The sequence below is a fragment of the Arachis ipaensis genome, chromosome B05 (assembly GCF_000816755.2).
Source record: "Arachis ipaensis cultivar K30076 chromosome B05, Araip1.1, whole genome shotgun sequence".
Taxonomy (NCBI): domain Eukaryota; kingdom Viridiplantae; phylum Streptophyta; class Magnoliopsida; order Fabales; family Fabaceae; genus Arachis; species Arachis ipaensis.
This window is the reverse complement of record NC_029789.2, coordinates 30,344,663-30,368,807: the sequence shown is the minus strand read 5'-3', so window position 1 is coordinate 30,368,807 and position 24,145 is coordinate 30,344,663. Positions and strand designations below refer to the sequence as shown.

The 24,145-nt window shown below is 31.3% G+C and overlaps 2 protein-coding genes, 1 long non-coding RNA gene and 1 pseudogene across 3 annotated transcripts; 3 read left to right on the top strand and 1 right to left on the bottom strand.

The window, feature by feature from the left end:
* Positions 1,123-2,325, bottom strand: LOC110262798. The gene is made up of 4 exons (XR_002347797.1): positions 2,276-2,325; positions 1,593-2,150; positions 1,469-1,515; positions 1,123-1,190 (listed from the first exon to the last, which is right to left on the bottom strand). It is a non-coding gene; the product is annotated as an uncharacterized LOC110262798 (long non-coding RNA).
* On the top strand, positions 7,793-8,987 carry LOC107640463 (ATP-dependent DNA helicase PIF1-like). The gene has a single exon (XM_021123491.1). It carries the CDS (start codon positions 7,900-7,902, stop codon positions 8,962-8,964), a length of 1,065 nt encoding a protein of 354 aa, XP_020979150.1. The 5' UTR covers positions 7,793-7,899; the 3' UTR covers positions 8,965-8,987.
* Positions 15,154-16,259, top strand: LOC107640464 (annotated as a pseudogene).
* Positions 17,407-18,856, top strand: LOC107640465. The gene is made up of 5 exons (XM_016343985.1): positions 17,407-17,444; positions 17,960-18,080; positions 18,183-18,380; positions 18,476-18,556; positions 18,692-18,856. Exons 1-5 carry the CDS (start codon positions 17,407-17,409, stop codon positions 18,854-18,856), a joined length of 603 nt encoding a protein of 200 aa, XP_016199471.1.

The window sequence follows — 24,145 nt, the reverse complement described above, 5'->3', positions numbered from 1 at the left end:
CAAAGCAAAAAAAAGAGTGTGCCTAAGAACCCTGGACACCTCTAATTGGGGACTTTAGCAAAGCTGAGTCACAATCTGAAAAGGTTCACCCGATTATGTGTCTGTGGCATTTATGTATCCGGTGGTAATACTGGAAAACAAAGTGCTTAGGGCCACGGCCAAGACTCATAAAGAAGCTGTGTTCAAGAATCATCACACTGAACTAAGAGAATCAATAACACTATCTGAATTCGAAGTTCCTATAGATGCCAATCACTCTGAGCTTCAATGGATAAAGTGAAATGCCAAAACTATTCAAGAGGCAAAAATTATATCATATTCGAAAATTCCATTATCACTTTATATCTGCCTGACTGAGATTTACAAGGTGACCATAGCTTGCTTCATACCAACAATCTCCGTGGGATTCGACCCTTACTCACGTAAGGTATTACTTGGACGACCCAGTGCACTTGCTGGTTAGTTGTATCGAAGTTGTGACAACCATGAATTAAGATCAGAGCACCAAGCTTTGGAGCCATTACCAGGATTTGTTCGAGCCTGGAGATCACAATTTCGTGCACCAGCTGCCATCTCAATCAACATGTAGAGCTTCCTAATAGGCATCTGAAAATCAAAATTTAACGCACAAGAGACCCAGTTAGAATCAGTTCTTTGCAACCACTGGTTTCCCATTGAATAACCAACATATACAAATAAAACGAAGCTTCAACAGACCCTACAACTAGTCAACTAAGCAAATGCAACATGAAATGGGTTACTCACATCATTCATTGCCTCTACAGCAGCATCAATATCTTCATGAGCAAAAACATTCAACTGTTCTAGGACCTGAAAGTTTAAAGAGGACAGAAAATAAGACTTGACAGAAAAGATAGTGTGGTTTGGAATATTGACCTAGAGCAGTGTTATGTTGTTCATGAATCAGAGAAGAGTCGTTCATCGTAATAATCAGGCTATGCATATAGCTTTTGGCTAATGGTAAAGGGTTTGATCTAATGATATGCATTTTAAAAACAAATATACTATTATGTATAAAGCTAACCTTGCAAACAGTTTCAAATGTGTTTGGATAGAAATAGTGATAAGATCCTCTCTGGTATGTATTTATTTTAACAAGCAGCTCCATGTTGGGAACTCTTATAAACCAGAAATGATTCTCTTTGTGATAATACCATCCTTTATTGTGCCTGAAAGCAACAACCACCTACCTTGTTATAAATTATTAATCAGAGGAAAACAATTTAGATTTTAATTTAGGAGTTCCTGCCAATATAAGTTTTGTTGTAGGAATACTTAAAATCAGTGACTGATAAACAAAGAAAGGTTACCAAGTATTGACTGATTTAACCATTAATTGCTCCCAAATTGTAACCATCCCAACATAATTTGGAAATAAGCCCTAACCACAGAAAAATAAAATATAAATAACAAAAAAAAAAAGAAGAATTGGAGGGCATGTGCATACAACTCATTTAATTTGCAGCATATAATTGTGCTTCGTCTTTGGGCATGCTGCAACCAAGGAAAAAACTGGTTAATTATAATACTAAGCAAGCCAATTAGAAATCAAGTAAGATGTAATTGCAAACCTGTAGAATATGTAAAACAATGTTTCCACTGAAAACTTTGAAAGGTAACCTTGCTGCATCATGCAACAAGCAGTAAGCCTAATGAAGGATTTGCAAATAAAGAAATCGATTCTATGGCATAATTAAAAAACCTCACATGTAAAGCAGGGGGCTGCTTTGCGTAATAACATTGTGGCACATTAAACTCTGGATCACCCTTTGCAGGTTCATCGGACCATGGAGACCCAAACGTCTTGTGTAGATTTTCAGATGAATTCAAATTTAATCCAAGTGTAGTAAGATCAATCCAAGTGCAAGAGATGTCAAGTCTGGATCACTCATCCTGATCACACTTAACAAGCCAAGCAAACCAAATGGATCTGGTGTGGATTGTGCAGTTTGCATAGCTTTCATGCCCTGATCCCCAAACAACTAATTTACGGTTGACATTTGAAGGCGGAACTACGACAACTTCTGGTGCTATTGATACTGCTGGAGGATCTGGTCATACTGACCCATACTAGAGACTGTATTTGGAGAATTTAATGGCCTTAATCCAATCCCAAGAGGTCCACTTGCCTAGAACAAATCCAGAAGTGGTTAGGATGTCTGAAATCTTGCTTCAGAATGAATATTAAAGTCAAGCAAACTGCAGAAAGAACGAGGCTTATTCATTACAACAGCAATTTAGAGAGTTTGCAGACCTGCGAATGATAAGTTGAATGCGTAGATGGAAAAATATCTGATCCATGTACCCCCAAAATACAAAGAAATTATGCTTATCATCTATCCATCCATGTATCGATCTTCATAATAATAATATTGGGTGAGAGGGAAGGATACCGTGAGGAAGGCGGCACTGCTTGTGACGACGGCGCCCAATGATAGTAACAAGTGTCCCTTCTTCTATAGCATCAGCATCATCAAAGGTAAAATCAATCTACAATGGAGCAATTGCTAGTGATTATGAACTAAGATTTCAAGTATTAGAGGAATAGAATGAAAAGAAGAAAAAAAATCCACTTTACTTTACACATTTCCACCTTTTACTTAAATTCAAGTTTCAGGCAACCAAGATCCTCTAAAACAAGAAACACTCAACATTAAAGAAAAATGTAGAAGCTAATTATTTTTATGCACACTTGAGTACTGTCTTGGTAGGTATCCAATGGTATCCCAGACTTTGCTGCCTCACTTGCACTTGCAACAGACTTGGAACAACCAATGCATTAAGGTTCAACAGTTCATTGGTTTGATTGAAATTCCCATTGTATAAAGATATTTTCATTGTGGAAAGTGACCAAAATTCAGAATATGGCTAATTCAAATAACTAACATCATTGAAACAACATAGTAATGACTGATAATATAAAAAAGGAAGGGAAGAAGAAATATAAAGTGCCAAAGAGAAAGAACTCACATAGGAATCCCTACTATGTCCTTCAAATTACCGGTACGAAGCTGGCGACCCAAATGCTGAATTGCCATACAAGAAGCGTGACCAAACCCCAATCTTACAGCCATTCCACTTTTCACATATGTGTCTACCTATCAAACAGCATATCTACAAAATCATTCATCTTCCAACAATGTGGAAAATCACTATGCATAAAAAAGGAGTTTTAATCCCAACATAAGCCTAGTAACCCTAAAATCTGGACAACAAAAAGCTGCATACATTACAACACTAGGCATCAACAACAAGAATGCAATACTGTATCAACTAATTCACAGAAAGCAACCCAACAAAAAGAGAAAGGATTTTTGACAAACATTGCTAAGTAAAACATGAAACTAGGGATTATGATAACAAAGCTAGTGAATTCTGAATTGGCATGCATGAAAAACCATACATTGATCACACATAGTAAATTGCAAAGTTGCAAACTTTGAAAGCTGCAGAACTGGGAATTCAAGTTTCATAGGCATACAGTGTATTGAGCTGCTCGGAGAAGTGCTGAACTATCATCGAGACAGGAACGAGTCACCATTCTTAAAAAATCGTGGTTGCTTCTTCTTCTTGTTCTTTTTAGAGGTGTTGAGAAATGAAGAGGAAGCTTTGTTGAGAAGGATGAAGACGATGAACAAGTTAAAAAAGCCATTTGATTAATGTTCATCACACTTGGTGGTTATTGCAGAATGGATAAGGGATTCTGCAACGTAATTTCATGAGAGGGAAGGATACCGTGAGGAAGGCGGCGTTGCTTGTGACGACGGCGGCGGCGATGCTTTCGAGCACGGAGATGGCACGACAGATGGAGAGAATGGGGCACCCAATGAGACGGTTATCCTCGGGTGGCGGCGACGGTGTCGGAACGGGGGAGGAAATACAGAAGATTAAGGTTCATTGTGTGGGAGGCTGATTTGGAAAAGAATAAAAGACTGAATTTTTAACATTTTAATAAATTATATAATTACCCACTTTGGGCTATAATTTAATTACCAATAGTTTAACTATAGTTAACATAGCAACCAATTAAAAGATGACATGTCATAGAGGGTAATATATATATTATTATAGAAAAGGTAGAGTAAAATTTACCTATTAAAAGAGATTATTTATTCAAATTTTCTCAAGTTAATTAAGTTCTCATTTAGAGACAACACAAAATCTAAGTACATTTGGTATATTTTTCATTAGCCTTCTATTTCAAGTAATTAAAGCAATGACTCGGATCAAAATAGATTAAAAAATTTTAGATATTCTTGTCACAAATAATCTTATTAAACTAAACTTTTGATTACTATTGAATTAGGATACAATAAATAAAAAATTTTGTGTATGAGACACATACGAAATCGGATATTTGTTCCAAAACATTATCTAGTTATGTTGTGATATATAATTTCAAGATCTAGATTACAAAAACTAATCTATATATCTTTATAGTAATACAAATGGGGAGCTCATTTGCTGATGTGGCGCTCATACGTTGAGTCTGGGAGTTTATTTGCTTACGTGTCGTCAATAGAAATTTTTAGATTTATATTTATAAATTATTAATTATTATTTGCTTAGGTTGTTATTTTCAAATTTTAAATTTGGGTTGTTTTAGTTACGTTGTTATTTTTTAAATTTTAAATTGTTTTATTTGTTTGGGTTGTTTTACTTAGGTTGTTATTTTTTAAATTTCAAATTATTTTATTTAAGTTGTTATTTTTTAAATTTTATTTAGATTTTACTTAGGTTGTTCTTTTTTATATTTTAACACTATTTTTAAAAAATCTGTTAATTTTTTTTGCATTATTTTTTAAATTTTTGTTGATTTTTTTTTTTATTTGCAGATTTAGTTATTTTTTAAATTTCAAATTATTTTATTTAAGTTGTTATTTTTTAAATTTTATTTAGATTTTACTTAGATTGTTCTTTTTTTATATTTTAACACTATTTTTTAAAAATCTGTTAATTCTTTTTAGCATTATTTTTTAAAATTTTGTTGATTTTTTTTTTAAATTGCAGCTACATAAATTCTTTTAAAGAAATTTAGAGTTTTAAAAAAATTTACGTTAATTATTCTTCGGTTGTTACATACTAATATTACTATAAATAAAGATTTACATTAGTTTAGAATTTTTAAATTATTATTTGTTTAGGTTGTTATTTTCAAATTTTGCTAATTAGGAACTCTATTTAAAATTTTAAAATTTAAAATTCTAATACTAATTCCTAATTAAGTGGCTTCTTAACCGTTTTGATTTTTAAATTTAAATTTTTTATTTGTCACATTTATAATTTTTTTCTATTTACTTCGTTTACATTGTTATTTTTTAGATTATCTCAACACAACAATAGAGGTACTTTCATCTTTTTCTCTCTTTTTACTTATAAGTTATTCATTTTCAATCTCTTTATTTAAGAAAATGAAAAAAAAATTAACTATAAGTTGAATTTTTTGATCGTGAGATTAAACTTATATTTATTTGAAAAAAGATACGTTTGTAAAAAAATATATATTATTTTTCGTAAAATATGTTTAGGTAACTAAATAAATGAGAATAAAAAAGAAATTAAAGCAGCCATTGAAAATAAAACATGTGCGATTTTACATAGACACAAGAAGACACTAATTTCATATTCTATTTGGTAAGTTAGACATGAGAAAAAATTGTAAAAAAATTAGTGTCTCAAGTTAAAAATTAGTGTTTCAGCATTTTAGAGAGACACAAAATACATGTTTTTAATGGGTGTTTGTGTATGACTAGGTCTTTCATCATTTTTGTCTCAGTAAACAAACACTATACATGTACTCCTGTGTCTATATTTTGATGGACATGTATACCAAAAACAAACGCTGTCATATGTGTACTACTTTATTTTTTTAATAATATAAAAAATTTGATAATAAAAATGTATTATGTATAATGTATATATATTTTTAATTGGTTAAAAAATTTATTTATTTAATATTTTTAGGTATATATTGAAAGATGCAAGAAGTCCAAAGAGAAGCAAGATTATATTGAAGAGAAAATTGATATTAAAAGACAAAGAAAATACAAAGCGAAGCACAATTTAAGGTAGACTTCATATAAAAAAATAAATTAATTATTTTATCATTTTTGTTTTTAGGTTAGAATAATATATTTTGTAGATCCTGTTCAGCACCCAAAATTGTTTAGAGCTGTATCTATAGGTTAGAATAATATATTTTGGCCGTATGAAAGCCCATAAAATACAATGTTTTTTATATATTATTTAGCTATTGACAAGTAATAAATTATTAATTTACATTGTCTTTGTAATATGTTACTAAATTTGTTTATGAAAAAATTATAAAAAATTCGAGTGATAGTTCCAATGGTGTGCATTTTCAATTGGTGTTGTCGAACATTACAAATAGCATTAATACAGATTTATTTTTGGATGAATTTTTTTTGGAACTTACTTATGTGAATGTACATGCACTTTATGTATTTTGATTTTTCTACTATTTATTCAATTATAAACTTTAACAGAAAATATGTTCAAAACTAATATCTCGAGTTATCTTATTAGGTAATAACCCAACACTATATCGATCAAGGTCTCCAACTACTAATCTACACTCTCTAGATGAAAAAGAACGATATTCCAATATTAGTGATATTAGTAATTCGGGTATCACACGTGAAGCATATGATAGCCCATGTCATTAGAACAAGTCAGCAACATCTTCAACAAACATCAAACAATATCGACCAGTTACAAAGCCAGCGTATGTTAATATGTTTTTATTACTTAAAGACCAAATATTTGACTTTTCAATTGGTCTATTAAAAACAATCTTTGGTATATGCTAAATAATTATTATAGATTCATTGGAGTACACAAATCGAATTAGATTGCAAAGTGATGCAAGATTGAATGGGAAGACTATACTACTTCAAAAGAGACATGGTAAGATAAGCATGATAGATTGTAATTATCACAAAGCTAAAATTTTACTTCTTTTATCTTTAATACTACCTTCATAATATATATTCATAATTCAGCTTATTCAAACATTTAACATATATTCATTTTTCTTTTTTTATAATATAAAGTACTTGATGTATTATCTCTAATGATTACAGGAGCAAGTACATCTAATTCAAATTTAGATACTAAAGAATTAGAAGAAGTGTGCATAGCTGAAAAAGAAAGACACCTGATACAAAGAAAAATATTTTTGAAGGAATTGACTATAAATCTTTTAAAATTTTTTGAAGAAGTTGAGGATATTACTGAAAACACGACTATATTAGATGATTCTGTGCAAATTGAATACCTAGCCATATTCGATGTTGCTGAGAATACAGGTAATTTAAGAAGTAGCAATATCAGCACTCTATTATTTACTATTGTTATGCTTTTTATAAACAAAAAATTATCGTTTAGTGTTCAAGTTTTAAAATTCAAACTAAAATATGGTTATATATTATAATTTTTGTATTTGAACATTGATTTATTATAATTCTTATTGTTTGATTAACGTGCATGTAAAACTTAAATCTTGAGGTTGGCATAATGAAATTGTATTATATGATCTCATCTTTTTAATCCATAAATTGTATCTTCGGTAATCTTTTATAAATATTATTTTTATACTTAACATCGTGAAAGAAAGGTATATTTTATATAAAGTATTTGTTGCAGATATAACTGAAATAATTTATTATCTTGATAATTATTAGATGTGATAGATATTGGTGACCCAGAATTTTTTTCGGCATTGCGACGCCATGATGTGGTATGAGAAGAGATCAGAGAAGTCCAAAACAGGATCCAATTTTGAGTTCTCAATATGTTGTATGCGAGGGAAGGTACAACTGCCATTTTGAAGCACTTGATCGGACGCTCAGGGATCTTATGTCAGTTACCGATCAACATAAGACACATCAACCATTTGGTGGTAAGGTTGTTGTTCTAGGAGGTGATTTCAGACAGATACTTCCGGTGATTCCGAAAGGAAGTAGACACGATATATTGGCATCCGCTATTAACTCATCCCATCTGTGGTCATTTTGTAAGGTTCTGAAACTGCATACGAATATGAGGCTTCTAATGTCTTCTTTGGATCAAGATGAAGGTGAAATGAAGAGATTTGCTAATTGGATACTTGATGTTGGAAATGGAAATATTGGCTCTGTTGTTGGTGATGAATCAGAAGTTGAAATTTCAGATGATCTATTGATTACAACTACTGATGACCCTCTCTCTCATTTGGTAGACTTTTCATATCCAAATTTGTTGCAAAATATGTCAGATTATAGGTATTTTCAGAGTAGGGCAATTCTTGCACCCACGCTTGAGAGTGTCGAGAAGGTAAACAATTTTGTCTTGACAATCTTTCTAGAGATGGAAAAGGAGTATTTGAGTTCTGACACAACATGTCAAGCTGATGAGAATGAAGATGTACAACAAGAGTGGTTCACACCTGAGTTCCTAAATGACATCAAATATTCGGGACTACTCAATCACAAGTTGACTTTGAAGGCAGGAGTCGCTGTAATGCTACTGCGAAACATAGACCAGACTTCAGGTTTATGCAACGGGACAAGATTAATAGTTAACGAACTTGGCAGCAACGTAATTGGAGCGACGGTAGTGACCAGTAGAAATATTGGAGATAAAGTGTACATTCCAAGAATGAACTTGATCCCTTCAGATTCAGGATTACCATTTAAGTTCCAACGGAGACAATTTTCATTAACAGTATGCTTTGCAATGACCATTAACAAAAGTCAGGGTCAATCATTATCACATGTAGGACTTTACTTGCCAAGGTCAGTGTTCACCCATGGACAACTTTATGTTACTTTGTCAAGAGTTAAGAGTCACAGTGGCCTCAGGGTTTTAATTCTAGACGAAGACGGCAATCCAAAGTCATCAACAAGAAATGTCGTGTTCAAAGAGGTTTTTAATAATATTTAGGTAAGAATAATATTATTTTCATTTTAATAACATGTTATGATTTACACTTTTGTACAAATATTTACTATAGATATAACTAATTTATCTACAACTCTTTTTTCAAATTTGAAATGAAATGTGTAACAAGGAGCACAACATCCTATGCCAATTGCTTTTCTAATGAAGTTAGTAAGATACTAGGTTGTCGATAAATTTTTATTAATTTTTTGATATAAAATTTAGGGTAAAATTAATATGCTATTATTACAGTTATATATGTTCTTATTTTTTTATGTCTCCCTCCTTATGGTTCAAGAATATTATAAACTTCAAACTCTTTTATTTATATTTTACTTTGAATAAAGATAAAACAACATATTTAACACGTTTATTATATAACGACGATGATAGTGTTATACTAAATTTAAAAAATATATGGTTATAAAATATTATTTTTAATTTAACTTATCAAATTTAAATATAAGTCCGTGCATCACACGGGTTTAACACTAGTACTTTTTTTAAATGAGAAGAGTTTTCTCTTAATTAAGAAGAATGAATGAAGAACTTGAAAGATTTTAAATACTTAGAATTTTTGTAGCATTTTTTTTAGTTACGCTTGTTTAGGGTTTTGACTTGCACATATAGTATGATGACGCCATTTGTTCATTGAAAATTCATTCTTCTTTTACTATCACTTGATTCCTTAAACTAGTAAACTGGAAAATTATTTCTTGGAGCTACAATATTTTTTTCCACACGAAACATGCTTTCTTACTATTCCGCATAGTGGCCAGAGAAACTATTTCAAACGGTTAGCTTATTGAACATGCTCATAAATATTTGGAGTTAAACATTTGTTTTGCATGTAACACCAATTTTGAGGTTTATTTTACACGTTATCGATTTCTGAGGTTTTTGAATTGTGACCGGTCTCAATGCCAAAGTTGACTGGTATATATCAAGAGCTCGTTCTGATATTATAACTTTGCCGTAGAGTGCTTTTCAGATTTTAAATTACTATAGCTAACAGTTATTACTTAGAAAAAAGTCTCTAGTAATTTAAAACAATTAAACAAACTGTAATATGTGTATATATTGGTGATTTCACTTATACTTATCTTTGTTAATTATTAAAATTCTATCTAAGATATATGGAGTTAATCTTTATCTTTATAATCTTTATAATAATACAAATGGGGAGTTCATATGTTGACGTGTCGCTAATTGTTAATATATTTATTTACTTTATCTACAAATTTAATTCAAATTTAAATTAAAGTCAATCAAATTTAAAAAATTTTAGCTATGAATCAACTATAAAAGTATAAGTTATGAGATATGTGTAGCACCACAATTCAAAGTACATCAAATCTTTTCTTTACATACATGCAAAATCTAAAATTTCTCTACTTATTCCAATGGATGGTATTCACAAAATCGCAGAAATCAAAGTTACAATCGACAATTTGTGTCTATGTATACGAGTGATACGGTTATAGACACTACCAAGTTACGGTAATTCTTCATTGCCATACTCAATTGAGATGGTTTGGCTCGATGAAGACGTGAGTTTTCTACTAATATTTTTTTTATTTTATTTTAAATTTATATTATTTATATTTTAAATTTATTTGTTTATCCCCATCTAATTGTTCTTTGATTTTTGTTTATCAATTCTAGGGAGGAAAAATACACGCTTCGGTTAAGAGGGTTCTTGTGTCTCGATTCGTGACAAGGAAGCAAAACAAGTTTTGGGAAAGAATTGTGTATAGATACTTGATCCACTCTTATTGGTAAGTTCTAACCAATATTTATTTCTAAAAACATTAGTGAAGACATTTTTAATGTTAATTTTTATATTATTTATTATTAATATATTATGTAATACCCTACAGAAAGGAGATCTATCGGATACACTTACAATTTTGCTCAACCTAATTGATAAGACTTTCCTTTTCACCGTTGAAGTTTAAATATCTGATAATCCACATTTTTCACCTTTTTATAAAGTTATGAAGATGACTGATAATGTGGACCTCATAAATAAATTAAAAAAAGCTCACCCTATTCAAATTGTGAGTACAGTTATAAGTGTACTTTCTATTAAAAAACAGTTTATTTTTCTCTTTCTTGGTCATTAGTAGTATCTAATTTATAAATAAATAATAATTAATAACTAATTATAATTTTAGGATGTTGACTACACCAGTGGTTTGCTTCCAACTTCAAAGGCTTCATCAATCATTGAAGGGGAGAAAGTAGAAGGTGCTAAGGTATTTGTTCAAAAAATAAATTTTTTATTTGTTTGTTTTCTCAAAGTTAGATGTTTATTTTATTAAAAAAATATTATTGAGATAAAATCAAAGGTGAGAAGAAAGTCTTTAATTAACGTAGTATTTTGTATAGAATTTGTTGCTTGAATTCTCCAATGAAGTTGCGGACAATGATGAATCTGAAGTGTTGAAAAATGCTATTACACCAACCAAGCGACTATCCTCAGAATCGGAAGATTCGAATGTGCAAGGAGATACCTCAACTTGCAAGAAGATCAAGATTGAGAATGAAACATCAGAATTTGGATGCACATATTTTAGAATCTCTTTTAGAGTATATCTAATAAAATAATGCCAAACATATGTTTGTTTTAGTGGAAAGATTGTCTTTTCTTGAGTTGTTATTTTTCTTTTGGTTCTTTTGGATTTTTATGTTTGGAATTTAGAATTTTTTTAAATATAAATGGAAGTTATTTGGTTATTACTTATGGTTTTATTTTTAATTCGATTCACACTGTTGATATTCTGTTAATTTCTAATTTAGTATTTAATGCTATAAAGTTATAAATTTCTCATATGAATTATTATTAATACAATTAAGTTAGTTATTGATTATTAATGTGTACTTATTTTTAAAAAAATATAATTATAATTTTTAATTAAAGTATTATGTTTAAAATTTTAAATTTAAATTCAAATAAACTTTTATTTTGAATTTTTAAGTAAGCAATTGAGTTTGAGAATATTTTTTAAAATTTTATATAATTTATAAGCTACTATGCTAATTACAAAAGATTATAAAAATTCTATTTAAAAATTTAAAATTTGAAATTCTAATACTAATTCCTAATTAAGTGACTTCTTAACTATTTTGATTTTTAAATTTAAAATTTTTTAGTTGCTACATTTATAAATTTTCTCTTTACTCAATTTACATTGTTATCTTTTAAATTGTTTCTGCACAACAGAAGTACTTTTATTTTTTTTCTCTTTTTAAATATTTTTTCTAAATTTATGTAATTTATAAGGTTATTAATTTTTAGATTGTATTTAATTTTATTTATTTTTATCGACAAATAATAGGATTGACACTATTTATGACAAAACTAATAAAATCATTTTTAAATTAACAAATTCCTATATTCCTGATGAACAACTAACGTTTAATTAGAAAATTTTATTTAAAAATTTAAAATTTACACTAGCTAATTAGTAAACTCTATTTAAAAATTTGAAATTTGAAATTCTAATACTAATTCCTAATTAAGTGACTTCTTAACCGTTTCGATTTTTAAATTTATTTTTTTTATTTGTCACATTTATAAACTTTCTCTTTACTCCATTTACATTATTATTTTTTAGATTGTCTCTAGATGTACTTTCATCTTTTTCTCTCTTTTTAATTATAAGCTATTCATTTTCAATTTATTTATTTAAAGAAATAAAAAAAATTTAACTATTAGTTGAATTTATTGACTGTGAGATTAAACTTATATTTATTTGAAAAAAAAAAACTTTTGTGAAAAAATATATATTATTTTTTGTAAAGTATATTTACGTATCTAAATAAATGAGAATGAAAAGAAAATTAAAGCCGCCATTGAAGTTAAACTGACCATTTAGTTATTTATTTATTGAGTAGAGATGCAGAGGAGTGAGGAGGTTGAATTCAAATAGTATAGTTGGTGAAATGGTTGAAAAAAAAATAGAGAGAAAATGAGAACTACATGGATATAAATATATAACAAAACATAATGATTGATTTAGAATTTTTGATGGAATAGGAACAGAGAAGAAGGAGCAAATGTGCGTGGTGGGTCATGGATATTTTAGCCAAATAAAATTTCATAAAATACAATATTTTCTATACATTATTTAGCTATTGACAAGTAATAAATTATTAGTTTATATTGTCTTCATAATATTTTACTAAATTTGTTTATAAAAAAATTACAAAAAATCCGAGTGATAGTTCCAATAGTGTGCATTTTGAATCGGTGTTGTCGGACATTACAAATAGCAGCATCAATACAGGTTGATTTTTGGATGAATTTTTTTAAAACTTGCTTATGTGAATATGCATTCAATTTTGGTGTGTGTGCGTGGTTGGGAGAATTATAAATAATTCCTAGGAATTTTAAGATGGGAATATCATATGCCTATGTTTGGTTCAAAGTTTGAAAAGCTATTTTTAAACAAGTTTGATTCCAGGGAATCAAAATCCCATCATTTCAATTCCCACCTTCCCCTTGAGTATATTTGATTCCCATGGGAATGGAATCTTTGTAACAAAGTAATACTTGAACCACACACACCCTTTATGTATTTTTATTTTCCTACCATTTATTCAATTATAAACTTTAACAGAAAATTTGTTCAAAACTAATGTCTCGAATTATCTTATTAGGTAATAACCCAACACCATATCGATCAAGGTCTCCAACTACTAATCCACACTCTGTAGATAAAAAAGAACAATGTGCCAATATTAATAGTATTAGTAATTCGGGTATCACACGTGGAGCATATGATAGCCCATGTCATCAGACAAGTCAACAACAACTTCAACAAACATCAAACAATATCGACCAGTTACAAAGCCAGCGTATGTTAATATACTTTTATTACTTAAAGACTAAACATTTAATTTTTTAATTGGTCTATTAAAAACAATCTTTGGTATATGCTATATAGTTATTATAGATTCATTAGAGCACACAAATCGAATTAGATTGGCCTTTAGTGATGAGATTAACCTTTCATTTGCCTGGAGAGCAAAATATCATCGTTAAAGACGATGATGATCTTGAGAAAATCGTGGAAGTAGAAGAAGAAAAATGTACGATGTTCTTAGCATGGATGGAGGCCAATAAAAAATTTGAATCAGGTCAAATTTTGACATATACTGAGTTTCCAAATCAATTTGTTTATGATAGAGAAGCAAGGGAACGACATCCACGCAAAAGAGGGTATTATATCGGGAGGTTAAACTATGTTCCATCGGGTACATGTGATATTTATTATATGAGAATTTTGTTAGCTGTTCAGAGAGATTGCACAACATATGAGTCTATTAGGACAGTTAATAGAATTACATATTCTAGCTTCTAAGATGCTTGCTATTCCATGGGACTATTGTGCGATGATAGGGAATTCATTACAGCTATTAATGAGGTAGCTGAACTTGCATCTGGTCATCAATTGAGAAAATTATTTGCGATGCTACTGATATCTAATAGCATTAGCAACCCAGAGCGTGTTTGGAATGCAACTTGGACATTATTAGCTGATGGAATACTATATGAGAGGAGATATTAATAGTTTTATATTGGAATTACTTATTAAATATTTCATAAAACCACCATGTGCTTTTGCTAGGACTAACATGACTGATGACGAATTGAAAAACCTCTGCCTTATTGAGATTGAGAAGATACTCAACAGCAATGTGAGATCTTTAAGAGACTATCAATCAATGCCATGTCCTGAGATGTCTGATGTTCGCCTTTTTCAGAATAAACTAATAGAGGAGGAGTTAGCATATGACACAAATGAGTTGACTCATACAAACTTATATACGGAACAAAAGATGACTCATGAGCAAAGATTAGTATTCGATGAGATACTCAATGCTGTTATTACAGACTTTGGTGGTTTTTACTTCCTTTATGGGCACGGTGGGTGTGGTAAGACATTTATTTGCAATGGAATTTCTTCTACTATTTGTTCTAGAGGAAAGATTGTTTTAAATATCGCATCCAGTAGAATTGTGTCTTTACTCCTACCTGGTGGCAGAACGGCTCATTCTAGACTTTCAATACCCATTACAATTACTGATAAATCTACTTGCAATATCAAGCATGGCAGTTTAAAGGTGGAGTTGCTCATCAAAAGTAGCTTAATAATTTGAGATGAAGCTCCAATACTCAATAAAATGTGCTTTGAAACACTTGATCGGACGCTCAGAGATCTTATGTCAGTTACCAATCAACATAAGACACATCAACCATTTGGTGGTAAGGTTGTTGTTCTAGGAGGTTATTTCAGACAGATACTTTCGATGATTCTGAAAGGGATAGTAGACATGATACATTGACATCAGCTATTAACTCATCCCATCTGTGGTCGTTTTGTAAGGTTCTGAAACTGCATACGAACATGAGGCTTCTAATGTCTTCTTCAGATTAAGATGAAGGTGAAATGAAGAGATTTGCTAATTGGATACTTGATGTTGGAAATGGAAATATTGGTTCTGTTATTGGTGACGAATCAGAAATTGAAATTCCAGATGATCTATTGATTACAACTACTGATGACCCTCTCTTTCATTTGGTAGACTTTGCATATCCAAATTTGTTGCAAAACATGTCAGATTACAAGTATTTTCAGAGTAAGGCAATTCTTGCCCCCACACTTGAGAGTGTCGAGAAGGTAAACGATTTTGTCTTGACAATCTTTCCAGGGATGGAAAAGGAGTATTTGAGTTCTGACACAACATGTCAAGCTGATGAGAATGAAGATGTACAGCAAGAGTGGTTCACACCAGAGTTCCTAAATGACATCAAATGTTCGGGACTACCCAATCACAAGTTGACTTTGAAGGCAGGAGTCGCTGTAATGCTACTGCGAAACATAGACCAGACTTCAGGTTTATGCAACGGGACAAGATTAATAGTTAACGAACTTGGCAGCAACGTAATTGGAGCGACGGTAGTGACCGGTAGAAATATTGGAGATAAAGTGTACATTTCAAGAATGAACTTGATCCCTTCAAATTCAAGGTTGCCATTTAAGTTTCAACAGAGACAATTTCCATTAACAGTATGCTTTGCAATGACCATTAACAAAAGTCAGGGTCAATCATTATCACATGTAGGACTTTACTTGCCAAGGTCAGTGTTCACCCATGGACAACTTTATGTTACTTTGTCAAGAGTTAAGAGTCGCAGTGGCCTCAGGGTTATAATTCTAGACGAAGAAGGCAATCCAAAGTCATCAACAACAAATGTCGTGTTCAAAAAAGTTTTTAATAATATTTAGGTAAGAATAATATTATTTTTATTTTAATAGCATGTTATGATTTACACTTTTGTACAAATATTTACTATAAATATAACAAATTTATCTATAACTCTATTTTCAGATTTGAGATGAAATGTGTAACAAGGAGCACAACATCATATGCCAATTGCTTTTCTAATGAAGTTAGTAAGATACTAGGTTGTCGATAAATTTTTATTAGCCTTTTGATATAAAATTTAGTGTAAAATTGACATGCTATTATTACAGTTATATATGTTCTTATTTTTTTCATGTCTCCCTCCTTATGGTTCAAGAATATTATAGACTTTAAACTCTTCTATTTGCTTTTTACTTTGAATAAAGATAAAACAGCATATTCAGTACGTTTATTATATAATGACGATGATCGTGTTATACTAAACTAAAAAAAATTTATAATTATAAAATATTATTTTTAATTTAACATGTCAAATTTAAATATAAGTTCGTGCATCACACGGGTTTAATGCTAGTAGTAATACAAATGGGAAGCTCATGTGCTGATGTAGCACTCATACGTTGAGTCTGAGAGTTTATTTGCTTCAGTGTCGTCACTAGAAATTTTTAGAATTATATTTATAAATTATAAATTATTATTTGCTTAGGTTGTTATTTTCAAAATTTAAATTATTTGTTTAGGTTGTTTTACTTAGGTTGTTATTTTTTAAATTTTAAATTTTTTTATTTAGGTTGTTGTTTTTTAAATTTTAGATTGTTTTACTTAGGTTGTTATTTTTTAAATTTAACACTATTTTTTAAAAATTTGTTGATTTTTTAGCACTATTTTTTAAAATATTGTTGATTCTTTTAGAAAATTGTAGCTACATACGTCCTTTTATATATATTTACGTTAATTTAGAATTTAAAAAATTGTTAATATATTTATTTACTTTATCTGCAAGTTTAATTCAAATTTAAATTAAAGTCAATTAAATTTAAAAAATTTTAGTTATGAGTCAACTATAAAAATATAAGTTATGAGATATGTATAGCACCACAATTTAAAGTACATCAATCCCTTTCTTTACATGTATCAAAAATCTAAAATTTTTCTATTTATTTCAATGGCTGCTATTCACAAAATTGCAGAAATTAATCTTACAATTGACAATTTGTTTGTACGTATATGAGTGATACGGTTATGGCTGCTATTCATCTAGCTTTGTAAGATTTGAAGAACCTTGGGGTAACATCAGTGGAATTCCAAATGAGGCTGCATTCTTAAAAATTTATCAAGACAAAATTATTGAGTAGTTAAAAGAATTAGATACGGTAATTTTTTTTCTAAAAAAATTGAGAAAAAATAATTTAAATTCGTTGTACATAGATGATTTTTGTTTATTCATCTTATTTATTTAGGTATATCTTTTAGATTTAAAAACTCACCAAATTCAGGGGATTTAAATCATTAAGTTTTTTTTTTAGAATGATGTTTGTGTTGTCTTAAGTACCATAAGTCATATTATGGATACTCCAGACTGGTGGTACGACCAATGTGAATACATCAGATCCACTTATGCTTTTACAAAAATTTTCAAATATTCAAGTTGTGGCTATCTCATTTTATCCATAACTCTAAGGTTATTTATTTATTTTTTTAATTTAAAGTCTAATCACAATTGGATTAGATATTAAATAAGTTTATATTATACTTTTTTATGCTATTTTTTATGAAGCAGGTACCGAATAAAGCTTGGTGTCATTGATGACTCTGATTATGTAAGTTTTGTAGTCTTTGACAAGGAGGCAAAACAAGTTTTAGGAAAGAGCTGTGTAGAGATACTTGATCCACTCCTGTTGGTAAGTTCTAACCAATATTTATTTCTAAAAACATTAGTGAAGATATTTTTAATGGTAATTTTTATATTATTTAATATTAATATATTATATGATACCCTGCAGAAAGGAGATCTATCGGATACACCTACACTTTTGCTCAACCTAATTGATAAGATCTACCTCTTCATCGTTGAAGTTCAAATATCTGATAATCCACATTTTTCACCTTCTTATAAAGTTAAGAAGATAACTGATAATGTGGATCTCATAAATAAATTAAAAAAAACTCACCCTATTCAAATTGTGAGTACAGTTATAAATGTACTTTCTATTAAAAATTAATTTATTTTTTGCTTCCTTGGTAATTAGTAGTATCTAATTTATAAATAATAATTAATAATTTATTATAATTTTAGGATGTTGACTACATCGGTGGTTTGCTTCCAATTTCAAAGGCATCCTCAATTATTGAAGGGGAGGAAGTAGAAGGTCCTAATGTATTTGTTTAAAAAATGAATTTTTTGTTTATTTATTTTTTCAATGTTAGATCTTAATTTTATTCAAAAAAATATTATTGAGATAAAATCAAAGGTGAGAAGGAAGTCTTTAATTTAACGTAGTATTTTTCGCAGATTTTGTTGCTTGTATTCTCCAATGAAGTTGCGGACGATGATGAATCTGAAGTGTTGGAAAATGCTATTACACCAGCCAAGCAACTATCCTCGAAGTTGGAAGATTCGGAGGTGGAAGGAGATACCTCAACTTGCAAGAAGATCAAGATTGAGAATGAAAATTGAGAATTTGGATGCACATGTTTTGGAATCCCTTTTAGAGTCTATCTAATAGAATAATACCAAATATATGTTTGTTTTGGTAGAAACATTGTCTTTCTTGAATTGTTATTTTTCTTTTGGTTCTTTTCGATTTTTAAGTTTAGAATTTAGAATTTTTTTAGATATAAATTGAGGTTATTTGGTTATTATTTGTGGTTTTATTTTCAGTTCGATTCATACCGTTGATATTTTGTTAATTTCTGATTTAGTATATAATGTCATAAAATTATAAATTTCTCATATGAATTATTGTTGATATAATTAAGTTAGTTATTAATTTTTAATGTGTATTTATTTAAAAAAAATCTAATTCTAATTTTTAATTAAAGTATTATGTTTAAAATTTTAAATTTAAATTCAAATATATCTTTTTTTTTTGAATTTTTAAGTAAGCAATTGGGTTTGAGAATATTTTTAAAAAATTTATATAATTTATAAGCAAATATGCTAATTACAAAAAATTATATTAAAGTAAATAGAATTACCAATCTTATTAAAATGTGAGGTTATTTATACTATTTAAAAGAAAATTTTAATTTGACATTTCTCTATACTTAATTCTATTTCTAATATTGTTTCGACAAAATTGAATTAATTTAGTATTTTGAAAAAATTTAAATATTTTTTCTAAATTTACATAATTTATAAGGTTATTAATTTTCAGATTGTATTTAATTTTATTTATTTTTATCAACAAATAATAAGATTGATACTATTTATGATGAAACTAAAAAAATCATTTTTAAATTAACAAATTCCTATATTCCTAATGGACAACGAGCGTTTAATTAGGAAATTTTATTTAAATTTTTAAAATTTGTACTAGCTAATTAGGAAACTCTATTTAAAAATTTGAAATTTAAAATTCTAATACTAATTCCTAATTAAGTGATTTCTTAACCGTTTCGATTGTTAAATTTAAATTTTTTTACTTGTCACATTTACCAATCAACATAAGACACATCAACCATTTGGTGGTAAGGTTGTTGTATAGGAGGTGATTTCAGACAGATATTTTCGATGATTCCAAAAGGGAGTAGACATGATATATTGTCATCAGCTATTAACTCGTCCCATCTGTAGTTGTTTTGTAAGGTTCTGAAACAGCATACGAATATGAATTTTGGTAGACTTTGCATATCCAAATTTGTTACAAAATATGCCAGATTACTGTTATTTTGAGAGTAGCGCAATTCTTGCACCCACGCTTGAGAGTGTCGAGAAGGTAAACGATTTCGTCTTGAGTATTTTGGGAAGGTATAGGAGTATTTGAGTTCTGATGAGGATGAAGATGTACAATAAGAATGGTTCACACCAAAGTTCCTAAATGACATTAAATGTTTGGGAATACCCAATCACAAGTTGACTTTGAAGCCAGGAGTCACTGTAATGCTACTGCGAAACATAGACCAGACTTCGGGTTTATGCAACGGGACACGATTAATAGTTAACGAACTTGGCAACAACATAATTGGAGCGACGGTAGTGACCGGTAGAAATATTGGAGATAAAGTGTACATTCCAATAATGAACTTGATCCCTTTAGATTCAGGATTGCCATTTAAGTTCTAACGGAGACAATTTTCATTAACAGTATGCTTTGCAATGACCATTAACAAGAGTTAGGATCAATCATTATCACATGTAGGACTTTACTTGCCAAAATCAGTGTTTACCCATGGAAAACTTTATGTTGCTTTATCAAGAGTTAAGAGTCGCAGTGTCCACAGGGTTTTAATTCTGGATGAAGATGGCAATCCGAAGTCATCAACAACAAATGTCGTGTTCAAAGAAGTTTTTAATAATATTTAGGTAAGAATAATATTATTTTCATTTTAATAGCATGTTATGATTTACACTTTTGTACAAATATTTACTGTAGATATAACTAATTTATCTATAACTCTGTTTTCATATTTGAGATGAAATGTGTAACAGGGAGCACAACATCATATGCCAATTACTTTTCTAATGAAGTTAGTAAGATACTAGGTTGTCGATAAATTTTTATTAGCCTTCTGATATAAAATTTAGTATAAAATTGACATGTTATTATTACAGTTATATATGTTCTTATTTTTTATGTCTCCCTCCTTATGGTTCAAGAATATTATAGACTTCAGACTTTTCCATTTACATTTTACTTTGAAAAAAGATAAAACAGCATATTTAATACGTTTATTATATAATGACGATGATAGTGTTATACTAAACTTGAAAAATTTATGATTATAAAATATTATTTTTAATTTAACATGTCAAATTTAAATATAAGCCCATGCATCGCACGAGTTTAACACTAGTACTTTAACATATCTTGGCGGATTAGAACTTTTAAACTTTCTATTTTGGCGGGGCAGCTGAGTTTTTGGTGGCACAAGACAGGATGACCTTGCTTCTTTAATTTGGCACCCCTAGAATTAGGAGATTTTTTTTAAATAAATAAAATAAATATAATAATNNNNAGAATAAATAATTTAAAAAATATTTACCGATTTGTATTTCTCTTTCATATCTCGTTTACACTGTAAACGAGATGAAATTGCATGTATCTCGTTTACACTGTAAATGAGATATGACACGTCAGCTCAAACGTGGCTACCTCATTTACAGAGTAAACGAGATAAGGCCGAATGACGCCTATAAGTATAAGTCGTTTACAGCCTGTTCCTGGACCCCATTTTGACTTAGTCAAACTATTTCTCCCCTCTTTTTACCATTTTCAACCATATTTGAGACCGATACGGTGAATGCACGCTAGGCGGGGAACGACGGGGACATCAACAGACTAAACGAGACGTCGCATTACGCCGGGGCGGCCGACTTCGAGGTTAGTTGCGTTCTGTTCGGTTAATCTAAGTATGTGGACATTATTAGGGTAGTCTCGTAGTGACAAGTACTGAGTAAAATGCTAATTAGGGTTTGGACTGTATGATGAATTTAGAACAATATTTGCTTGTGTAAGATTGGTATGACTTAATTAGGATTTGCTTACCGACATAAGTAATTTAGAGACATCTGTAGAGTAGAGACATGATAGTATGATCTTAAGTAGTAGTATTACTTTGTTTTTAAGTAGAGTACAAAAATTTATTATTATCTCTTTATAAGTTAAATTTTTTTTAAATTCCTCATACGCCTCGCCTTCTACTGCCCCGACGAGTCAGCCATACCCTTCCTCCACCGGACGCCATCGTTCCGTATCTGGCTGAGGCCGGATTCAGTGACACGGTGCCCCTCACGGACTTCACATTTGACAATTCCCTGATTTCGACACTCGTTGAGCGAAGGCGTCCGGAGACGCACACGTTTCATCTCCCGTGGGGTGAGGTCACTATCACCCTACAGGATGTGGCATACCACCTAGGCATACGCACACACGAGAACCCCGTTGGGGGTGCCTTCGTGACTTTGGTAGGTGGTACGGCACGGAGACGTGGGCCATGGTGGAGCAGCTGCTTGGTGCCAGGCCTCCGTTGGCAGCACAGTAGGCTGCATAGAGGAAGGAGTCGTTCACGCTGAAGCTAGTTTGGTTGCGTGATCGTGTCCGCTAGATGCCCCCGACCGACGATCCTGAGACCCTCCGACAGTATGCCCGATGCTATATTATGTTACTGATCGAAAGGTATCTGTTGACAGACAAGTCTAACAACCTGGTTCACGTACGGTGGCTACCGCTCCTCTGGGACTTTGCAGAGTGTAGGGCGTTAACTTGGGGCTCTGCTGTGCTGGCCTGGACTTACCAGTCACTCTGTCTGGCAGCACAGTGGGGCGTCACGAACATCACCGGTTGCACTCCGCTTTTGATGAGTTGGATTTATCAAAGGTTTCCTCAGTGGTGTCCACCAGATAGAGGAGTCTACCAGTATCCGCTAGCTACGAGGTAACCAAATATTACTTTTTCATTTTGCGTTAAACATAGTTGTTAATTCGTATGGTTTGTTACTTAATGAATCGTATATATCTCTATTACTATCAGGTTGGTTGGATTGCAGCAGCAGAGTAGGGATCAGCATCAGGCCAGGGTCCTGTACTGGAGGGTATCAATCGATCGGTTACGGTTCGATGAGGTTAGTCATGAAATTAAATATTTTATTATTTTAAATACTTGCTGTGTTGTAATACGGTATTTCTTCGATTGTTAGTCACATAGCGTATGGTAACTGACGTGGGACACATTTTTTTATTCAGTTTGCATGGAGTTAAGCACGGCCTTGATAGCCTGAGATCTGTCGGAGATAACCAGCAGGCCGTCTTGTGGGGTGATGTGGCATCTCAGATTAGTTAGAAAGAACGACCATGACTCGGTGCTCTCAGACTCCACAATGGCAAAAGTAATAGGCAGGATGTTGCTATTCCCATCTTGCGCCACCGCAATAAGCAACACACTACCGTACCTGTCATATAGATGCGTACCATCCACAGAGACAAATGGCTTGCAATGCTTGAAAGTCTCGACACATGACGGAAAAGACCAAAATACCTTGTCGAACATACTGCAGTCATGTACCAGGAGGTGTCCATCATATAACAGTTTGACGCGTAGGTCACAAATGGTACCAAGAAAATAGATCTGCAGTGCCTAAAGCAACTTCGGAACCTTATTGTACGACTCTTTTCAATCCCCATAGATTTGTGCAATTGCCTTCTGCTTGGCCATCCACACGTTTCTGTAGGATGGTTTGAAGTGATAGCTTACTTGGACCGCACCTTGCAAAATCGGAATGCTTACAGAGGGGTTGGACTAAATCAACGACAAGATGATCCTGCAGATCAGACTGCTGTCTAACTGACAATGGTCTTGAGACATGATGGGTGCTAGACAATTGTGCACTCCACCCACCCTCCGAACCTCCCTGAACACAACAATACAGGATTGCTTCAACCATGTCGTACACCTACTCAGTATATCGTATAGAAGTAATGAAAAGCACAAGTAAACTTAAGCTTACTAGTATCCGAGGTTCTGCCGAAGGGCCACACGGAGGCTCCATTGACACCCATTCTCAGCTTGACGGCACCGCACATGGTACTTTAACCGGTCCGATTCGATCACCCGGTACTCCGCACTCCTCCGAATACTGTAGTTCTTCACACCCTGAAGCACTGCCCCTCGGCTTCCAAACTTGTGGCCAACCCGAAACTCTACACCGCCGTCTAAGTTGTAATCCTCTTCACCCGTGTCAAGAAATAGAGTCCTCTCATGCATGGCGTCCAGATCCAGACTGTGATAGTGAGACGGAACTGCCGAAA

Coding starts and splice junctions, on each gene's coding strand:
- LOC107640463 (XM_021123491.1), top strand. CDS start 7,900: ATGTCAGTTACCGATCAACATAAGACACATCAACCATTTGGTGGTAAG.
- LOC107640465 (XM_016343985.1), top strand. CDS start 17,407: ATGAGTGATACGGTTATGGCTGCTATTCATCTAGCTTT. Junction 17,445..17,959: donor GCTGCTATTCATCTAGCTTT/GTAAGATTTGAA, acceptor TTTATGAAGCAG/GTACCGAATAAAGCTTGGTG. Junction 18,081..18,182: donor TACTTGATCCACTCCTGTTG/GTAAGTTCTAAC, acceptor GATACCCTGCAG/AAAGGAGATCTATCGGATAC.